Source organism: Delphinus delphis, chromosome 2 (genome assembly GCF_949987515.2).
Source record: "Delphinus delphis chromosome 2, mDelDel1.2, whole genome shotgun sequence".
In the NCBI taxonomy this organism is placed as follows: Eukaryota; Metazoa; Chordata; class Mammalia; order Artiodactyla; family Delphinidae; genus Delphinus; species Delphinus delphis.
In genome coordinates, this window is record NC_082684.1 from 45,937,084 (window position 1) to 45,960,261 (window position 23,178).

General features: G+C 39.7%; 1 protein-coding gene across 5 annotated transcripts in view; it reads right to left on the reverse strand.

The window, feature by feature from the left end:
- Positions 1-20,213, reverse strand: part of FBXO34 (F-box protein 34) — an 85,860-nt gene extending 65,647 nt beyond the window's left edge. For 4 of the 5 annotated variants that reach the window (XR_009518339.1, XR_009518338.1, XM_060004521.1 and 1 more), the window contains exons 1-2: positions 19,964-20,099; positions 238-342 (exon numbers count right to left, since the gene is read on the reverse strand). Coding sequence is in view for 1 of the 5 variants with exons in the window: in XM_060004517.1 (XP_059860500.1) it covers positions 19,964-20,112 (149 nt within the window). In the remaining 4 variants the exon portion in view is untranslated. Of the gene's footprint in view, positions 1-237; positions 343-19,963 lie in introns of all 5 variants that reach the window. The other variant, XM_060004517.1, reaches the window with a different exon arrangement.
- Positions 20,214-23,178: the final 2,965 nt, after the last annotated feature.

Consider the following 23,178-nt stretch of genomic DNA (forward strand, 5'->3'; position numbering starts at 1 on the left):
TGTAAATCAACTATATTTCAATAAAATAAATTTTTTAAAAAAGAATCAAACTGAAGTAAGACTTATCAATATTGAAGAATACTAGTGAATAATGAAGCAATGCCTTTGAAGTTCTGACAGAAAATTATGTTCAACCTAGAATTCTACTCCCAGCCACACTAACGTTCCATTTTAAGAATAAAATAAAAACATTTTCAGACAAGGAATTACTCAATATTTACCTCCCACACATCTTACCTTAGTATGTACCCCAGCAAAACAAGGCAATAAACCAAGGAAGACGACTCTATGCGAAATGAGCATAATGAAGGCAAGTCACAGGATGTTCACTGAGCAGCAGTTCTAAATAAAACAGATTAGAGCAGAAGATACAGAACATCAAGAGAGGGGTAACTAATGAAAAAGGGAGATACCAGAAATTTCATTCTATCTTATAGAAAATGAAAAACTTAAGGTCAGTTATAAAAGCTAACAATACCCCCCCTCCAAAAAAATACAACAGAGAACTCTGATGTGGAGAAGTCGTGGCACCCTGTTTTATCTTTGTAGAACTACCTTCTCCCCACCCCAACACATGTGCTTCAAATGGGGCGGACTCCACACCCATCTCCATCTGGGCATGTGACCAGGCTCTGACTATTCTAATCTATTCTCTCCACCTTGCCATAGCAACTGGTTCAGAAATATGCACAGAGCCGAGAATCAGTACTGGTTGGGGAGAGAGGTGAAGTAGGATGTTACTGAAAATAAAGGCAAAGGAGGAAAGCACACAGATACAGTGAGAGACCAATTCTTCAAAGTAACATCTGAGCACATGGATCCAATCCTACTCTATCCCTCTGGACTCTCAGTTCTGGAAACCAATTTCCTTTCTCACTTAAGTTCTAACTGAACTGGTTTTCTAACACTTATAAGGATCCCTAACCACAACACTCCTCTTTCAAAGCCAGAAGTCAAAAGATACCACCTATTGTTAATGAAATAAAAATAAACATATAGTATTTATTAAGGTGACCAGAGCTAAAAATGATGATATATAACTATCTCAAAAAGAAGGTAGGGAATGGGGTAGTGGTGTTGGGATATAATTCTTCATGGGTCTCTACGTCTTGCAAGCAAGGCGTTGTCTGCTCTTTGTTCTGGAATATAATCTCAAGGATGTTCATATATCAAACCACCTTAGAAGACAGAAACTCTTCCTCCAGAGCAAAGAGCCAGCATACTACTCTCTCCCTCTGGAGCAAAGAGCAGGCATGCTTACTGCCCATTATAAAATATTTGTAATCCCTAAACTCAAGAGTTTTCTCCAGTAACAAAACTCATTATGTGAACAGGTGTTATCTGGCCCTCCCCTCAGTGCCCTGTGGGAACTGTGGCTCAGGACACTGGCACAAATGAATGTTGAAACCTTAGCTACTGCTATTGCTGTAAGTAATAAACTCTACTTCATCTCTGACTCTGCCTCCTACCAGAATAGGAGTCTTTACCTTCCACCAGCATCCATGAAACTGTGGCAGGTTAATTTGTTAGCTTCAAGTAGAGTAAACTCTCAGATCCTTTCTAATTCCTTTTTTTGTTTTGGCTGCGTTTGGTCTTTGTTGCTGCGTGCGGGCTTTCTCTAGTTGTGGCGAGTAGGGACTACTCTTCGCTGTGGTGCACAGGCTTCGCAACACAGTGGCTTCTCTTTTTGCGGAGCACGGGCCCCAGGTGCAGGCTTCAGTAGTTGCAGCACACGGGCTCAGTAGCTGTGCCCTAGAGCACAGGCTCAGTAGTTGTGGCACATGAGCTCAGTAGTTGTGGCGTAGGGCTTAGATGTTCTGCAGCATGTGGGATCTTCCTGGACCAGGAATCGAACCCAAGTCCCCTGCATTGGCGGGCGGATCCTTTTTTTTAATTAATTTATTTTATTTTATTTATTTATTTAATTTTTTTTGGTCTGTGCTGGGTCTTCGTTGCTGCACGCGGGCTTTTCCCTGGTTGTGGCAACTGGGGGCTACTCTTTGTTGTGGTGCACCAGGGAAGTTCCCTTTGTAATTCTTGACAGGTGGTAAATGGGAGCTAAATCTTGACTATCACTTCAGAAAGTCAATAGATAATGCTTAAAATTGACACATCAAGAAATGGAAGTAGGGCTTCCATGGTGGAGCAGTGGTTAAGAATCCGCCTGCCAATGCAGGGGACACAGGTTCAAGCCCTGGGCCAGGAAGATCCCACATGCCGCAGAGCAACTAAGCCCGTGTGCCACAACTACTGAAGCCCACATGTCACAACTACTGAAGTCCACGCGCCTAGAGCCCGTGCTCCACAACAAGAGAAGCCACCACAATAAGAAGCCTGCACACCACAATGAAGAGTAGCCCCTGCTCACCACAACTAGAGAAAGCCCATGAACAGCAGCAAAGACCCAATGCAGCCAAAATTAATCAATTAATTAATTTTTAAAAAGAAATGGAAGTAAAAGCACATTAATATGGGGGATTATCACTAAAAGAATCAAACAGAGAAATAATTGAAGTAGTTCCCTCAGGAAAGGAACTGGGGGAGGCATAGGACAAGAGGATTACTGTTTTCACCATAAACTCTTCTGAACCATTACATTTTCCCCCCACCATCATGCATTTGAGAAAGAAGCCTTTCCTGGCTCCTTTAAAGGGGAAAAAAAGAAGTGTACAAGAAAAAAATCTTTTCAGTACTTTCATCCCACTAAAATTGAATAGTAGCATCAAGAAAAGTACCTAATTAAGTATGATCCTCTCATCACAGTTCTGGAAACCTAAAAGGGAAACTCTCTCACCAATGATCATCTCAAGCCAGAAAACAGTCTTAATGTATTTCAAAAGAAGTATGTCACATCTTGCTTTGGAGAAGTTTTGTTCAATAAAATGATTCTACTAGCTATGTACACAATAGTGTCCTACAACTTCTATGGAAAGCACATTACTGGCTTCAGCATATAAATATGTAACCTTAAGCATAATTTCCTGCAATTATAGATTCTAGGTTACCCCTAAATCACTAGTTTTAAAAGTGAAATTAAAATTAATTTATGGGAACAAAGAAGAAATATTCTTATGGCAAAGGGAATAAAATATGCCATCTTACAAGAAAAAAAGATAGTTAATTAAGGTTCAAAAAGTAATTCACATTAAAGAATCAGAATTTTCTAATCAAAATTTGAAATTACAAATTATTTTGTCTGGTAGGTAGGGGATGACTATTTCTGTTTAGTATAATTTTATACAAATTACAGGGAAGTTTTTTCTTAAAAATCCAGAACAGCAAAGCCTACCCACTGTCTACCCCTCTACTCCTCCACTAAATTATACTTCCTATACAGCCACATTGTAACTTTTGCCCTCCTGCTGAATCTAATTTTTAGGGAAAATAAAGGAAGAGCATACAAATTCTGCCCCAGAAATAAGCTAAAGTGTTCTTGAGCTAAACTGTAAGTCTAAGTAAAATAGGATCTGGTTAGGAGCTAGCTCTGGTTTTATTTAAAATACACTTTATTTAAATCAGCATTAGTTAACTTTAACCTAACATTACTAATTCAATCACAGTGGTCTCAGTCAATCTACTTAACTCTTGAGAAGCTGGAGCAAATAAAAGATCTCTGTGAAGTTAGAGTTTCACTAAGGTGTTGCTAATTTCTTTTTCACTTCTAGGTGCTCTTCACTAGGAAGGCTTTTTGTGTAGTGAAGTTCCTCAATAGTCAGACTGCGTGGGTTTGAAATTCAGCTCCAACACACTGCCTAGGCAAGCTGCTTAACCTCTAAGACTCAGTTTTCTTTTTTTTTCCTTTTGAATTTTATTTTATTTATTTTTTTATATAGCAGGTTAAGACTCAGTTTTCTGCAAGAAAAAAGGGACTAAATACTTTCCTCATACAGTTGTTATCAAGATTTTTTTAAAAAATACACATAAAATGTTTGGCATTAAGACCTAGTCAAAAGAAATAAAGAGGGCTTCCCTGGTAGCACAGTGGTTAAGAATCCACCTGCTAATGCAGGGGACACAGGTTCGATCCCTGGTCCAGGAAGATCCCACATGCTGTGGAGCAACTAAGCCCGTGTGCCACAACTACTGAGCCTGCGCTCTAGAGCCTGCAAGCCACAACTACTGAGCCCACGTGCCACAACTACTGAGCCTGCGCTCTAGAGCCTGGAAGCCACAACTACTGAGCCCACGTGCCACAACTTCTGAAACCAGCGTGCCTAGAGCCCGTGCTCTGCAACAAGAGAAGCCACTGCAACGAGAAACCCGCGCACCATAACAAAGAGTAGCCCCGCTCGCTGCAATTAGAGAAAGCCTGCATGCAGCAATGAAGACCCAACGCAGCCAAAAATAAATTAATTAATTAAATAAAATTTAAAAAAAAAAGAGAGAAAGAAAAGAAGGAAGAAAGAAAGGGAAGAAGACAGCTATTAATATTGTCACTACTTACTTCATAGAAAGCCACCTCCAGTAGGAAAGAGATGTTCCATCTGCACACAGTGGAACAGAGACTCTTCTTATTAATTAAACCACCACTGAAGGCTATGGAAAGGAACGTCACTAAAAAGATGCTAGAAGCATGAAGCAGATGATGCATTTCAGCAAGCCAAACTCAGTCACTTTTCTACCAAGAGGACAGAGTCCTTAAACTTTGCACAGGTTTGTTTACCTTGGTATCATTATGGAACACAGTGGTAGACAAAAGCAAAACTTTTTAAACAATGGAAGTACTTCTAAATATAAATTTTTAATGTAAATTATTTTATAGCTAGCTTTCTCACATTACTTTCTTTTTGACCTTCATTCACTCAACAAATGTTTGTTGAGCATCTATGAGTCTCTTGGAATACAGTGAACAAACGATCAAAGCCCTCAAGGAACTAACATTTTCGTGGTGAGAAAGACAATAAATAATCATAATAAGCAAATTTTATAGCATATGCTTCAAGGAGGTAACTATTATGGGGGAAAAACAGACTAGGGTAGGGGAACTTGGAAGTGCAGGAGGAGAGTGGCGGTTGCCATTTTAAACAGGGTGGTCAGCGTAGGCTTCCTTGAGAAGGTGCTACTTAAGAGATTTGGAAGAGGTAAGGAAGTTAGGCATGAAGATTTATCTAGGTACAGGTAACAGCCTAAGGCAGGCACTTGCCTACACCATCACCACGATCTAACAAATAAGCAAAAATGTTGTCTCTTACTAATATCACCTTCTCCCAAGAAAAACCTGTGCTAACAAAACCAAAAAATATATATATATATTAATTCATTCAACAAATGTTTAGCTAAGGACACAGAAGAGAACATGATATGCACCACTTTCTATTCTCAACTATAAAGACCTCAGCAAGGGGATTGAGGTTGACTACAAAGTTCTGAAGTGTAAGAAATACGGTTTTTTTCTGTTATTTCGCTTATTGGGCCTTCACTTCACTGCTTTTCAAAAAAAAAAAAAAAAAGGCAGATTTACAGAAATCTGTCCTCCAGATAAGGTGGGATGATACTACCTACAGTGAAAGTATCTCAAAGTCTCTATTCTTTAAAGCACAGATATTGGCCCCTTAAGTTTCTTCACCTAAAGAGTTGAAAATTTCAAAAGTACTAACAATGATATTATATTAACATCTTCTCCCCCTGCCTCCAACAGGCCAAAACATTGCTACTGGGAGTCTAATAATTTTTCTAACACTTTTCCAAGATCCACTTCAATTGTAGAAAAAATGTGATCTACCAAGTACATGGTGCTATATGCCATGCACCATGGTAGCTAAGTAAGAGGTCTCTGCTCTCCAAGACCTCATCATGTGGTATGGAAAACATATGCATTATATATCTTTTATGCTATTTACTACTTCAAAAGTAAGTATAGCTCATAATACCACTTAGTTGCAAAGAAAAATACTATGAATTTTTTTCCCTCAAATCCCAACCAAAAGGTTGTATTTTCCCTCAAATCCCAACCAAAAGGTTGAAAACACATTTTACAAACCCTTACACTATAAAAAATTACAATCTTAGCAGAATATATTTTATATCATTTATCTGATCCCACTTAGCAACTAGAGAGTAAAAGCTTAGAAAGTTAAGAGACCCACAACAAGAAATGTCATATAAAAGGAACCAAATGGGGCTTCCCTGGTGGCGCAGTGGTTGAGAATCTGCCTGCCAATGCAGGGGACACGGGTTTGAGCCCTGGTCTGGGAAGATCCCACGTGCCGCGGAGCAGCTAGGCCCATGAGCCACAATTACTGAGCCTGCGCGTCTGGAGCCTGTGCTCCGCAACAAGAGAGGCCGCGATAGTGAGAGGCCCGTGCACTGCGATGAAGAGTGGCCCCCGATTGCCACAACTAGAGAAAGCCCTCGCACAGAAACGAAGACCCAATACAACCATAAATAAATAAATTTAAAAAAAGAAAATAGAAAAAGAAATAATTCTAAAAAAAAAAAGGAACCAAATGGAATATATTTATTGATTACTTTATTTTTCCCCAATTATGTTAACGGATATTTTAAGATTAGTTGAAAACAAGTTTCTACATATTAAGGCATGTATGCAAGAGAAAACAGAGGACCAAAAGAAAAAAGAGTAGCACACTTTAACCTCATGCCCTGATCTACTTTTTAATTAAGTGCACAAATCCTGAAAAACACTCCTAAGTATTTATGGCTAGAAGCGTTTCTCTTCTAACCTCAACCATCAGTCTCCTCTTAGGACTGGCCTAAATAAAATGGTAACATGCTGCTATATGCTTCACCCAACTTAGCATTACATTAGCTGGCTGTGTAGTCCATGTTTTCAAGGTATCGTACATAGAGCAGAAGTACTTTGTCACTTTCTACTTAAATGGCCTATCAGGCATATTAGAGCTGCCCTGTCATCATGTTTTACCAATGAGATTAGCAAATATGAAAACTGTCAGCAAGGATATGAAAAAATAGGTGTACTCTCAAACTGCAAATACTCTTTGACCCAGTAGTTCCACTTCTGGGAATTTATCCCAAAAGACAACCCACGAAGAAAATTATTCGCTACAACATTGTTTCTAATAGGAAAAGATAGCAAGACTCCCATTTCTCAACCTCCCTTGCATTCAGATGTGGCCATGAACTAAGTTCTGGCTAACAAAACCTGACTAGAAGTGTCCTGAAGTAGCAGCTTCTAGAAACCTCCCTGTAAAAAGGCTGGCATGTAAACCTTTGCCCCCTCTTGCATCCTCCTGCTGCTTAGAATGGGCTGCAGTAGTTGGAGATCCAGCTAGGTCAATGAGGACGAGAGCAACATGCAGCAGAGCTGTAAGAGCATAGAAAGAATCCAGGCAATCACTGCGGGATGGGGGTGGGGCTGACCGGCAGGGGACAAGGGGAATGAGGATAGACTAAAGGGCTATCTTGACTGCAGCGTTTGCTACACAGGTACATCCAACTGTCAAAACTTATCGAACTATCCACGTGTTTCTGTGAATTTTACTGTAATTATTATGCCTCAAAAAGAGAGAAAGAGAAAAGAGTAATGCCATGAGTGCTATACCAGCCCTAGAACACTTACCTGAACTTTTATAAGAGAAATACTTCATTGTTTAACCCACTGCTAGTTTAGCTTTTCTATCACTAATACACTCTTCATATGCCAATATGTAAAGAATGAAAAAATCAAGTGAAAAAGGCAAGATAACGTTACGTAGAATATGCTACCATTTATTTATTTTTTAATAAATTTACTTTTAATTTATTTATTATTTTTGGCTGCATTGGGTCTTTGTTGCTGCGCACGGGCTTTCTCTAGCTGTAGCGAGCGGGGGCTACTCTTCGTTGCGGTGCGCAGGCTTCTCATTGTGGTGGCTTCTTGTTGCGGAGCATGGGCTCTAGGCAGGTGGGCTTCAGTAGCCGTGGCTCGCGGGCTCTAGAGCACACGCTCAGTAGTTGTGGCGCACGGGCTTAGTTGCTCCGCGGCATGTGGGATCTTCCCGGACTAGGGCTCGTGCCCATGTCCCCTGCATTGGCAGTTGGGTTCTTAACCACTGTACCACCAGGGAAGCCCTATGCTACCATTTATGCTTTTAAAGGTAGGGAAAATAGACTATACACCAGAAGACTATAAACTAGTAACAGTGGTTGCCCTAGTGAGGGAAAAGTATGCCCAAGGCACAGAATAGAAAATATCTCACTTTCTGCACCTTTCACATTTTGAACCATGCAAACACATTACCTATTTAAAAAATAAATGTTCTTTAATCCTATTAAACAAAATTAAATATTTCGTTTAACTTTTTTGAAATTTTGGTATATGCAGATTTTAATGATTTGAAGACTTACTTTGACTTTAGTTTCAAGATGATCCCACACTGAACTTAATTACTGAGACCACTAGATACAAAAATGACAAAAGAATAAAAAGTGTTGGAAGGGGTAAAAAGGGAAGGAGAGTGCTGAGAACTCTTCTTTTGAGGAAAACGGCAAGAAAACATTTTAACCAAAAAGAGAAGCACTGGGGTCACTCTACTGCTGGAAATATATACTATGTATCTTTTAATTTCTCATTATCTGCTTTTAATGAAAAACAAACAAAAGCAGCTAGCTAAATCAAAAAGGCCAACAAGGCTTTTCTCTGATTAGCTGAAGGAATCAAACAAAAGGTTCTTTCTTGTTAGGAGTATAGATTCTGAAGAGTTACAAATAGTAATGTGAAAGTCTCCGTATCAGATTAGAAATTGAAATAAAATGAGGATTTCTGAGAAATTTATCAAATTGACCATAGGTGGTTTTCTGTTCTCAACACTATTTTGTAACATGTATATGTAAATTCTGTTAAGTTTTTATGGTGTAAACAGTATAACAAAAGAGTTACTCGGACTTCCCTGGTGGCGCAGTGGTTAAGAATCCGCCTGCCGATGCAGGGGACATGGGTTCGAGCCCCGGTCCGAGAAGATCCCACATGCCGCGGAGCAACTAGGCCCGTGAGCCACAACTACTGAGCCTGCGCTCTAGAGCCCGCGAGCCACAACTACTGAAGCCCGGGCGCCTACAGCCCATGCTCCACAACAAGAGAAGCCACCGCATTGAGAAGCCCACGCACCGCAACGAAGAGCAGCCCCTGCTCGCTGCAACTAGAGAAAGTCTGTGTGCAGCAACAAACACGCAACGCAGCCAAAAATAAGTAATAAATAAATTTATTTATGTAAAAAAAAGTTACTGAAAATCTACTACTCTTAAATAGACCATTTAATTTTGTCAGTTGCCCAAGCCTTGGCCTATACATTCATGTATTTTTGTGTATGATTGGTATATATATTTTATATACCATTTTCACATACTTATTTCTATGTAATGATAATTAAGTTGAATGAAATAAAAAATATTCATTTTATAAATCCATAAAATTTGGGATTTTTATTTTTAAAAGGTAACTCAGTAAGGGGTTTCCCTGGTGGCGCAGTGGTTGAGAGTCCGCCTGCCAATGCAGGGGACACGGGTTCGTGCCCCGGTCCGGGAAGATCCCACGTGCCGCGGAGCGGCTAGGCCCGTGAGTCATGGCCGCTGAATCTGCGTGTCCGGAGCCTGTGCTCCACAACGGGAGAGGCCGCAACAGTGAGAGGCCCACGTACCACAAAAAAAAAAAAGAGAAAAAAAAGGTAACTCAGTAAGAAAGCCCTATCTCTTGCTCTAATTCCGGAAGATGACTATTCAGATCCTAAGTCAGAGGCCACCAACCATTTACTGATGATCCCAACTACCAACAACCTCTTAAGTGACAAATACATACAAATAAACCCAGAAAAAGGAGGCATCATTTACATGCTCTTGCTGATAACAGTAAAAACATTAAATTGTTTCTAACAGGGTTGGATGGTCACAAACAGAATCTCTAACCCTTTAGAAATTCCTAGTAGCTACTATGGAAATTTCTTGGGGCCTCTGGCACACAAGTAGGCATAGACAATATCATTAAGCCCTTCAAAGTAAATCCTTCTGAAGGCAAGGACTATATTTTCCAATACAGTACTGTGTCTTATCCTATAAAGATTTCAGCAACAAAGACTAAATGAACATTCAAATGTAGAAGGCTCAAAGTAGGCATAGAATTAACATTTGGTGAACTGAACACTAACAGTTTAGAAACAAAGACAGTGCACATGGAAATGAAATTAAGCTTTACTTCTCTGAATAAGATGTCTACACTAAAAGCATACAAATGACAAATTTCTTAAAAACTGAGTAATTATACTGAGGTTCATTAATGAAGGCTTGACTTTTTCCAAAGGGGGAAAAAACAGATCTGCTATCTGCCAAGAACACTAAATTGAAATCTTCAAAAGTGGTACTGCTATTACCTTAGTAAACCAGTAACACTAATATCCTTTGCAAGTAGAAAGGTGAGAAGTTATGCTCATTGTTTTTGAAAAATTGGAAAGGGAAAAGGTAAAGATTAATTTCCTCCTAACTTCTCCTGAACTATCAATTTGGAGGAAAGAAAAATGGACCAATCAAATTAATTTCATATAATATTCTCAAAGAATACGAAATAAACAGCATAAACACAAGGATAGGGGTTACTCAGATTCAATTCTAACAAATTATTACTTGATTCTATAGGAAACAAAGATCAGTAATTGTCAGACCAGTCCTTAAGGGACTTACTCAAAAAGCCAAAATCTTAAGAATTCTATTGGACTATAAACTGTGGTCAAGAGGTAACATGTATCTAAATCAGAACCATTTAACAAGAGAAGACTCAACAGGTGTTTGGTAAAAGAAATGCCTGGGAACACTGGGAACACATGAAAAGAACTTTAATAAAATGAAACCATAATATTTATGTAACCCAACAAATGAGTTGGCAAGCAAATTTTAATCTCCAAAATTACTCATATCTTTTAAAGAGGCATAGTCCCCTTCTTTCCACGTCCCCTAAAAAGGGAAAATCCATGACATCTTAATAAAGGAACAATTCTTTAAAAAGGCTTTACAACTCCTCATTCTCTACTAAAATAGAACAATTAAAATTCAAGCAGAATAGGGAATTCCCTGGCCGCCCAGTGATTAGAACTCCGCATTTCCACTGCGGGAGGCATGGGTTCCATCCCTGGTGGGGGAACTAAGATCCTTCAAGCTGCATGGCACAGCAAAAAAAAAAAAAAAAATTCAAGCAGTATAGACAAGATAGTCAAAGTTGGTTCACACAATAAAACAAGGTAACAACTACAGTAAGAATCAAGTAACTTTTTGGTAATATACACAAAAATATTAGGTAACTGATAACATTTGTAATACAGAGGCTAAGCCCCTAGATCAAATAAAGGAGAGGAAATAATTCATTTGTTAGATTCAGAAACAAAACAATAGCTAACATGGCTAAAGTTCTCACTTAAATTCCAAGGCCATGAAATTTTTAAACATCAGTAGTTTTAAAATGTGTTATACTGTCATTTTTAAGTGCAAAAACGTTATACTATATAGTCTTAAAATATATGCAACTAGAGTGTAAAATTATGTTTTAATATACAACCTCCTACTAATACAAACAAAAATGTGGATTTTCCAGAAAAGTTAGTATTTATCTGGACTTTAATAATCAATTCTATTAATGATATGGCAGGGGAACCCACAAGGTGTTAAGATAAACAATAAAAAGACAAAAGAATAAATTCTTAAATTTAAGACTGGTACTTGCCAAAGAATACACAGATCTGTAAATAGTGCTAAGAGAAAAAGTGACAGAAGTTAACTAATGCACTGAGCATAATGCCTGGAGTATAAAACATGCTACCCTTTTTTTCAGTAAATGAATAAATAAAAGGCCTTGAAATTCCACAAGTTAAAAATGGTGGTATATAACCATTTTATCAAGCTAACCACATAGCATGTTGAATAAAACATAGGCAAAGAAAATGTCAAATGAAAAATAGGATTCCTAAAGCATAAAGCTATAGACCTTCTACGGACTTTTCAGGATCCATTTTCATAGTCCTTGTAGTATCCCAAATAAGCTTGACTATTGTGATGATGGTATAGCTCTTCAACTAGAATACAGCCTGAACCAGAGAAACCTAACCCCAAGGGCTGAAGTGGTGTGTAGAAAGTACCTAGAACCTCCAGAGAACAATCCTGATGACTGAACTTGAAATCAAATCTCTTGCCCTACTTTGGAAACAAGCTTGCCTCTCCTGGTTCCTGGACAATAGACCAAATGTGTCCTTTGAGACTTCCTTACCAAACTCAAATTTCATCTTCAGAAACTCCAGCTTAATCAATAATTCCCTACAGTAGTTCCAAGAGTGATTTCAGAGCTTTAGATAGACTATTTTTATATTATTATTTAAAATACATTATTTTTTAAATTTTTAATTTTCAAGAAGCAAATGAACACTTTAATACACAAAGTCCTATAACTGAATCTGCTAGAAGGTGTCTCAGTTAAACAGAAAAATGGAAAAAAAAATTTTTTTTTAAAGGTACAAATTTAAATAGCCCAGGTATGTCCTTAAAGATAAGGGGAAAAAGCTAAGCCTTCAATTATGTGTCTACAATTTGGGGATATAAGATATGAAAGCTTAGAATTTAGTAGAGGAGAGAAGACTAATACACATGAAACAAAGAGTAATAAATAACGGTATAAAGTGCTAAGTGGCTAAGTACTCAATTTGGGATGTTTATAAACTCAGATGATGGGGGAAATTATCTTTACTTTCAGTAACCTCCAACTGAAATTTAGCATTTCCTTCTATTGGAAAGTCAGTCAGACCACAATAATATTAACAATATCTGCCACTGTCAGTAGTAGAAATCATAGATATTTTCCTATCACACAATCGTAAGTTGCAGACACCTCCAAACAGTGACAATGTTCATCATTACTTGGAAATTATTAGACCCACGCTAAATCTTATTATTTAATACAGAAGCACATGTTACTATCTCATAATTTAAAAAAATATTTTGATAACTGTATTTTGATGTAACTGGTTTTCTTTGTAATCCTATGTAATTTAAAAATACTACTCAGAAAACGGGTCCAATAGGCTTCAGACTGCCAAAGGTGTCTATGGAGCAAAAACTGTCAAGAGCCCTGCCCTACAGCTTCTATAGAAGCACTCTCCTTCCCCACCTCTGGATTTGATGACAGAAGGACGTAGAGCTTGAGGTGCTGACAAACACACTGTAACCACAAAGGGACAACACCATGGAAGCAGAGCTTATTAAATAAAGGAAATAAGAAGAAGATGAGATTCTGACCACCTAAGTACAAGTGGATCAAGCTTCATCTTTGGTCTTTTTAGTACTACAAGCCAGTAAATTTGATTTGGTTTCCTGTTATACTCACTACACTCAACATCTAAATGGTACAGCTGATTGCAATAGTTTCTATCTCAGGAAACCAGAGCAATATCCATTTCTTGGCATAGCAACAGCAAAATTACAAAAGGATTCACTTTACCACCATTAGGGAATCTGGGGAAAATGAGTTTAGTTTTTCACAAACCAAGTGTGCTGAAGACTCACTCAATACGCACTCCAATCCACTCTCACATGGACTTCCTATTTTACAGAGGCTGTAGAGCTAAAAACCACATTTTCCAGATGCCTTTGAAGCTAAGGTTTCACATAAGACCTAAGTGTGGCCAAGCAGCCCACTTAAGATATAGAGAGCAGAAAGTAACATGTAATGATGTTCCTGCCCAAGGAAGTTAAAATTTCTGCCACATATGGTGGCCCGTAATGGCAGTAGCTCCCTTATCAGGCAAGTTCTACAGTGTCTCTGTGGTGTTTGTTCTAGAAGTTCAGTCTAATCTGTTCATTCAGCCTACTCAACATTTACCTATCTCTTTCTTAATAAATCCCATTTGCTACAACTACTTAGAGCAAATGCTCTTGCTACAGATTCTTGAAAAATAAATACAAAGTAAACATGGATGTAAAAAACAGCAGCATCTGTGTGATGAATCTGGAGATTGGGATTGACATATATACACTAATATGTATAAAATGGATAACTAATTAAGAACCTGCTGTATAATAAATAAATAAAATTTAAAAATTAAAAAAAAAATCAACAGTATCCTATTGCCAGTTAGAAACCTAACAAGAGTTAACAGCTTATGGATACAGATATAGGCTTGACCTGGAAAGCATAATAACTGAGAAGCCTTAAGAGCTAAGGGCCAGATTACAAGGAGCACAACAAGAGTCAAGAACAGAGCTTTAGACAGACTCAAGATATAGAGAACAAACTAGTGGTTACCAATTGGGGGTGGGGGAGTAAGAGGTGTAAACTATTAGGTATAATATGAGCTACAAGGATATATTGCACAACATGGGGAATATAGCCAATATTTTATAATAACTATAAATGGACTATAACCTTTAAAAATTGTGAATTACTATATTGTACACCTGTTAACATATAATATTGTACAGCAACTATACTTCAATTAAAAAAAAAGAAGAGAACAGAGCTTTAGATAGTTTGGATCTGGAAGAGAAAGAATTGCCAGCCAAGCTGATAAATCAGAAGAAATCAGAGATAGGCAAAGAACCGAAAGGAGAGAATTCAAAAAATGAAGATGTCTTCTGTACAACTAAATACCAAAGATGACAAATGGGCTAGGAATTTAACTAAAAGATCCGTTTTTCACATTACTTCCTTTCTCAAAGATTGTCCTGAGTAAAAAATAATGCTCAAACTCCCTCCATAATTGGGTCCCTTGTCTGCTACTGCAGCTTCATACCATAACTTTTTCTTTTTGTTTTTTTAATACCATACTTTTAATCAGTCTTTTTAAAATAAATAAGTAAATAAACCCTCTTCTCCAGATCCCAAAATAAACGCCCAATCCAAGGCCCACACCTAGGAAGCTTTGTCTGGCAGTCCCAGTTGCCTCCTCTGAATTCATGTACATTTATCAGACACCTAATTAAAATCCAAACTAAATTATAAGCTTAAAGAGAGCAGAGGCTATGTTCTTCATTTCTTTATATTCTGAACACCCAGCATAATGCCACTCAAATGCACTGCTAACAGCTAGGCCCTTTCAACAGGTAGTTTCAGAAGAGTGGAAGTAAGACTGCAGGAGATTAAAAATTTAATTAAATTGACTTGGAAGGTGAACAAAGAAAGTTTCCGTAGAAATGGTAATGTTCTATATCTTGACAGGGTTATGGGTTAAATAGATGTATGCACTTGTCCAAACTAAGGGACAAGTTAAACTATTTGTTTACTTATTTAATAAGTAAACAAATAGTTCATGATAGGCATGCAAAAGTATTTACTGGTAAAGTATACTTACTTTGAAATACAACCAAAATATAAGATGGATTGATAAATACATAGAGGGTAGAATGGATGGATAAATAGATAAGCAAATACAGCAAAATAAGAATTACAGAATCTACATTGTGGATATTTAGATATTCATATTCAATGTATAAACACTCCTTGCAACTCTTCTGTGATTGGCATTTTCATGATAAAATGTTAGGGGAAAAAAGCAGAGTGGCAATAATGTGAGGCTCACATTATTTCAGAAGTTTGTCAATTAAAGGATTGACCTTAGAGAAGAAAAGGAAGGTATATATACATGCCTCTGAGAGAGGGATGTCTGGATTGTTCCTCTCCTCTCTACCTCAAGTCTTAGACTGCCTGTACAGACTAGTTCTGGCCTTGAGTGCTTGCTCTTGCCTGAAAGAAAATGCTCTCACTAAGCTCCCTTCATTCTAGCACAATCCAAACCTGTGGAGCCTGACCCCTTTGTCTGTCTTGGGCTATGATAATCTGTTCCCTATTCTTTTTACCTGAGCTTCTAATACCTCCTTAACTGACCTTTAGACAAAACCTCTGGCCAATCTGCATAACATAAATGGTTCATCCTCTTGGTCCAATTCTTGCCCTTCAGACCCATGGCCCCCATGGCAAGGGAATGTTAAAACAAAGGTCACACAGTCCCTGGCTGAGGACCTGGCAGAGAGGTACTCAAAACATGTTTGTTAGATGAATAAAACCCATGCCTGATAATAATATAATACACACATAAATAGAGCTTAGTTTCACATTTAAATCTACATTGTGCTGAGGGTTGAAAATGTGTGTGCTAAGTTTCTGGAGTTGAACATTTAAAAAGGGGAGATCTGGAGCCTCTTCTGTGAAGAGCAAACCAGAAGACAGAGCTGGAAACAGAAGGTCGACAAACTCTTTCAACTGACATTAAGAAACACCTACATTTAAATTATTAATGCTTTTCCCAGATAATACAGTACATTCATCAGCTTCAAAGTGCCATAAACATGAACTACGGGGGGAAAGATAAATTATGCAACAGTAAGAATTGATAGGAATTCAACTTCCAATGACCTAAATGCACTTGGGAGTTAATTTGCTTTTTGTTACTGTAGCTTCCAAAGGACTGCAGATTATGCACTTGCTGAATTTTGCCTTTGTCACACATGACCTAACAAGGAAGGCATTCATTCTACCATAGTAGCTTCTCTCAAGTATCTGGTTCTAAACAGCTGCAAATTTTGGAAGATAACACTGAATGATGTTTCTAACCATTAGTAGTTCTCTCCCCAACAAATATGAAAACAAGATTAAGGTTTACTAGAGTATCAAAACTGTGCAAATTAAACTGGCTGAGCATAAAGTTATTAGAAAATAAAGTAGAGGACACGGGTTTGTGCCCAGGTCCAGGAAGATCCCACATGCCACGGAGTGGCTGGGCCCGTGAGCCATGGCCACTGAGCCTGCGCGTCCGGAGCCTGTGCTCCGCAACGGGAGAGGCCACAACAGTGAGAGACCCGCGTACCTCAAAAAAAAAAAAAAAGAAAGAAAAGAAAGTAGAAAATTTGTACAAGAATTTAAATTCTAGATGTTATGTTAATAGAATTGATCCAATAAACATATCCTAAAGAATTTCAAAATACAACACTTTCATTGTTCACATTTGCTTTTACCTGTCAGAAAGATGCTATATCACTAATGACTGGCTGATATAGTCCCTTAAATGCTGTAACTGGATAAAATGACAAAATATTTCAAAATAATACCGATCTCAAATAAATTTCCATTTATAAGAAGTGGAAGCTGCTTCCTAGACCCAAAACTGCTAGGCCTGGGTGAAAAATAACCTGCCAAAAGTAGAAACAAACTGTAAAAATGTTTCAGAGTGTTATGTGTTATGGCTGGTGAAACGGTTATACAACTATACAAAGAAGCTGGTTTTTTTACACCTGTCATTGTTCCTAGGTCATATCAGAATACATGAAGACATTTATTCTCCACCTATCAACTCATTTTTTAAAAATAAATTTATTTATTTTATTTATTTATTTTTTGGCTGTGTTGGGTCTTCATTGCTGCACACGGGCTTTCTCTAGTTGCGGCAAGCGGGAGCTACTCTTCGTTGCAGTGCAAGGGCTTCTACTGTGGTGGCTTCTCTCTTCTCTCATTGTGGAGCACGGGTTCTAGGCGTGCGGGCTTCAGTAGTTGTGGCACACGGGCTCAGCAGTTGTGGTGCATGGGCTTAGTGGCTCCAGGGCATGTGGGATCTTCCCAGACCAGAGATCCAAACCTGTGTCCCCAGCATTGGCAGGTGGATTCTCAACCACTGCGCCACTAGGGAAGCCCCTATCAACTCATTTTTCATAAAAAAATCATAACTGCTAAACACCATTGAGGAGGAAAAACGTACTGCCAAGGAGAAGCTATTTTATTATCAGCATTTATATGTCTTTCAACTCACATGTAGTTTGACTTTCACCATATACCCTAGTACATTTAATTTACACAGATCCACGTAGCCTCCCCCAGAAAGGCTCCCTGGAAAAGACACATGCAAGTGTCCTTTCTGTACCTCCTTCAACTTCATTACATAATATCTTGTCATGATCTTTTCATTTTAAAGAGTAGGTTGATTAACACCTCAAAATCAGCAATTTCATGTTAATTTGGTACTTATCAGTCTTGAAGACCCAAAAACCCAAATTTTGTCTTTAGAGCCTTAACACTGTCACCACACGATTCCTAATTTCTTAAAATAAATATAAATATAAAGTAATTTTCAAGTACTGCACAAAATGCTATAGAATTTCCAAATACAGTAAGCATTAAAATGAGATTTACAGGAACACCTTGTTTTGTAAACTTCCAGTCAAATCTAATGGTAATTAACAAGGGTAAATTTTTGCTTTCATTTTCTACAAAAACGTAGTAACCGAGCATGACTTCCACCAGCATGTTGATGCAGAATCTAGACAGACAATACCTTATCAATCACTTTTAAAGAGCAAATAAGAGAAGGAAGTATTAACAACAAAAAAACCCTAACATTACAAGTCAAGGTCAGTGGGGACGGGCTGAGGACTCCTATCCAAGCTTCCTGCTGAAGACACTAAATTGTAATTATGCTTCAATTTTAAGCCATCTACCTCTCAAACTAGATCCTATTTAAGTGATTTTATAGAGAGGAAGAAATGAGCAAAAGTACTGAGATGCTGCAATACCTGAAGAGAGTCATAAATGGCAGGTGACTAGCTTCTCTTCTGGCCTGATCTCTTTTGGAAGAAAAGCAATATTCATAGGCAGGGCATTTTTTTTTTAATTCTGTAGTTTCATATTTGAAAGCATTACAGATGTAATATTAGTTACTTGTCCAGGCAAGCAGTCCTGGTATATGTTATTATACTGTTACAGCCCAGTCTCAGTAAGAAAACAGGAAAATCCTTGTTGTTGAGCTATAAGCATAGGAAACCCTCAACTATCCATGGACAGGGACAACCTGGATAAATTAAATCCCCAGGTAATTATTATTTAAGAAGAATGTTGGATTAATTCAGAACTCCTCCTCCCTTCTTTACAAAAGAAAAAGTTGACTTAAAATCTCCTCTCTCTCTTCCAGACCACTAACAAAGAAAGCAAATAGGTAGATAAATGATTTCAAAATTGTCTAGCAAAAAAGAGTAAGGCAAATAATTATCAGCACTCGAATTGGTTCTATTTTTTCCAGCAATTCCGATCACAAGCCATCAAACTATGAGTTTAGCTTTCTCAAATGCATTTACATTAAACACCCACCCATCCACCCCCCACAAAAAAAAAACCTCCTGATTGAGATTTTCCTAAATCATATGGGTCTTACTGAACTGTACTAACAATATTCGAAATGGAAGTTAAAGAACTTAACAACTATTACATTAAAATTGTAAAATGCTGATATCGAACAACTTTCGATTCAAAATCTCTGCGATGCTAGGCGTTGACAGAAGCTTTACCTTCCTTTTTCTCCCCTCCCGGCCCTCCTGGCCCTTCTGCGTGTCAAGCTCCCCGCCGGAGTCTGCATGACATCACAGCTCATCTCTTGGAAACCCCTGACGTCACAGACACGCTAAACCACAGCACTATGACTTCATCGGGACTGGGGCGGAACCGCAGTCGACTTGCGCCAGCCCGGAGGCTAGAGAAGCTTCCGAGCCTCGGTCCTGCCAGGTCCCCGAAGAAGGTTAAGGACAGGCGCCAGCTCACCTGCGCTGGGACGGGGAAGGACGGAGCGGTAGAGCCCCGGCGGGCGCGACAGGGCGAGGCTACCCCCACCCAGGGCCCGATTTCCTCACCGGCCGCCGGTCCCGGGGGTGGGAGAGCCGACCTGGAACCTCCCCACGGCCTATCCCGGATCTCCTCCGCTTCAGCCCTGACCCGGGACCCCACTCCCGCCCGCCGGCCTGCCCGACCCTCCGTGCCCCGTGGGGGCGCTCAGCGCCCGGCCCGTGTGCGGGCAGAGGACGCCCCCGGACGAGGTGCGGGCCGCCGGGTCCCTGCCTCAGACCGAGCCCCGGACCCGCGGGCGCCGCCCCCGCCCCCACCCCCACCCGCCCGGCGCCCCGAGAGCGCAGGCGGCCGGCGGGAGGGGGCGGGGAGCGGCCACGGTGGCCGCCGCCAGACCCCGACCGCGCCGCTCTCACGCCACGCCCCACCCCGGCCCAGACCCACCTGCGCTCCTGCCCCGGCCGGGGCCTGGCCCGGGGCTGCACACCGCGATACAGCGGCGGCGGCAGTTGGCCTGGCTCGCTCCCCACCGCTGAGGCGGACCGAGCGCCCAGCGCGGCGCGGCGGAGCCCAACGCTCGCCCCGAAACCCATTTGTTTGGCTAGAACGGCATGACGTCACGCGCCGGCCCAATCGACGGTTGGCCAGGGGAGGAGCCGCGGAGCCAGGGAGTCGCAGCGCCCCTGCCGGGATTCTGCGACACTTCGGACGCTGGGGGTGCGAAGAGTGGGGGACTTAAAAAAGGGAGAACCGGGTGAGGCATCTTCGGGACCCCAAGTGGTGAAGAGTGAAAGCTCGAGTAAGACCTGAAGAGAAAGGAATCAACCCCTCAGGCTAGCCAGAATGGTAGTAACGCCAGTGTTCAACAGCCAATAGACATGACAAATCTACTAATAATACTCATGGGTGGATGTGGAGCTATAAATGGTGTTAGATTACTGTTAGATAACCTAGTAGACTTGGGTTCAAATTTTGCTTCTGCTACAGTCGGGAGGCTGGGCTTCAGAGTTCTCATTTGTAAAATGAAGGGGTTGAAAGAGTCCTTTATGTTATTCTTTTCTATGCAAATCATGGCAGGAATATCTACCAGCAAGCTGATAAACTTTGAGGTTGACAGTCTCAAAATATGATCTTTAGAAGTTTAAGAGATTGTAAATGATGACTATAAGAAGTTTTTAGTATTTTACTTAATACTTTCAAATCAGAGTGCCAGTGAGGACCCTTTTACACTCAGCCTTTAAAATGCTAATTGCTTTCACTGTAAAAAATAATTTTAACCACATCATAAAACATGAGGACAATAAGGAAAAAAAAATCCTTCACTCTAACACAGCCACTCAGCATTCAGCTTGTTTTCTTTTAGACCTTTTGTCTCATGCATATTTATTTTACAGTGTTGTGATCATAGTGTACACAAAATTTTGGATCCTGGTGGGTTTTGGGTTTTTTGGGGTTGGGGGGGTTTCTTTCATAACTATTTCTGCTATTTCTACATAAGCTTCATAAACACTTTAACAGCTGCATAAAATTATATTAGGCAGACATACAAATTTTACCAAATTCTTTGTTCTTGGACTTACTTATTTCCTTCCCTTTATGCCGTTATAAAGAAACCCTAGGACATTCTCATGAATGTAAATTTTTAAAGATAAATACCCAGAAATGAAATTTCTAGTTGAAAGAGTATCACCACTTTTATAGTTACTAATACAAACTGCCAAAATGCATTTTAAAAGGTTGTACCAAGTTTCATTTAAATCTGCAGCTTTGATTTTAGCCAGCCCTTTTAAAAAGTAGTTTTGTCCAGTTATAAAACCACTCTTTTTTTTTTTTAATTTACTTATTTATTTATTTTTTGGCTGCATTGGGTCTTCATTGCTGTGCGTGGGCCTTCTCTAGATGCGGCGAGCGGGAGCTACTCTTCGTTGTGTGCACGGGCTTCTCATGGTGGTGGCTTCTCTTGTTGGAGAGCACTGGCTCTAGGTGCGTGGGCTTCAGTAGTTGTGGCTCATGGGCTGTAGAGCACAGGCTCAGAAGTTGTGGCGCACGGGCTTAGTTGCTCCGTGGCATATGGGATCTTCCTGGACCAGGGCTCAAACCTGTGTCCCCTGCATTGGCGGGTGGATTCGTAACCACTGCACCACCAGGGAAGCCCTATAACTACTCTTATAATATATATTATAAAACCTTAAGTATCAAAAAATTAAATAAAATAAGTATTTCCTATGATCTCACCACCAAGAAATAACCACATAACACCTCCATCTAGACTTTTATCCATATAGATAATTTTAATCAAAGTTGGAGGGGGTCATATTGTACATACTGGAATTAAGCCATGTCTTATTTAATATCTGATCAATATTAGCTCAATGTATCATGATCACTTGAACCTTCTTTATGTCAATTTTTTTTTTTTTTTTTTTTTGCTGTACGCGGGTCTCTCACTGTTGTGGCCTCTGCCGTTGCGGAGCACAGGCTCTGGATGCACAGGCTCAGCGGCCATGGCTCACGGGCCCAGCCGCTCCACGGCATGTGGGATCTTCCCGGGCCGGGGCACGAACCCGTGTCCCCTGCATCGGCAGGCAGACTCTCAACCACTGCACCACCAGGGAAGCCCTATGTCAATATTTGACTCAAAGTTCAATCCATCCTCTCAGGTTCATCTCAAACACTGTCCTCAAAACCTCTTGATTATTCAATGAATCAATAATTGATTCCTCTTCCCTTATGGCCCTTATTTTACTCCATGCACATCTTGCATATGTGTATTTAATACACCCCACTAGATTCTAGGGCTTCCCTGGTGGCGCAGTGGTTGAGAGTCTGCCTGCCGATGCAGGGGACACGGGTTCGTGCCCCGGTCTGGGAGGATCCCACATGCCGCGGAGCCGCTGGGCCTGTGAGCCATGGCCGCTGAGCCTGTGCGTCCAGAGCCTGTGCTCCACAATGGGAGAGGCCACAGCAGTGAGAGGCCCGCGAACCGCAAAAAAAAAAAAAAGATTCTAAACTGCTGGAAAATAAGAATTATACCCTAGTATCCGCCAAAGGATCTTGCAGTTGATATTGCTTAAACATTTAATAATTAAATCCATGTTAATCATCTGCACTTTTCTCATGACAATAGATGAATATGATCTCCATTTTCAGTGTTTTCTGAAGTTGGTTAATAGCCACCATTTATTGCATTTACAACGTATAATCCAGACTCTATGTTAACTGTTTTGTATACATTATCTCATTTAATCAGAAAACACCTGTATGAGATAAGTACAGTTGGTCCTTCATATCCATACCATTTTATATAAGGTACTTGAGCATCTGCAGATTTTGATATCCACCAGGGATCCTAGGACCAATCACCCTCAGAATCCATGGGACAACTATATAATGTTTCAATATTCTGTGTTCATCAAAGTGTGTTTTAGAAATGATACTGTTTCTCAACTGAAGTGGGGATATTCTGTACACTAACCAATGCAGAATAAAAAATGTACTGTGCCTTGCCTCTTGTTTCAAATGTATAACCTTAAAGCTAAGTATACCTACTGAGAGCTTATGAATGTTCTGCAGTTTAAGCAAAATATAATATTAAATTTTCCATATAAAATTCCACACAGTATGAATGTATGGAATATATCTATGTGTATGGAATATAA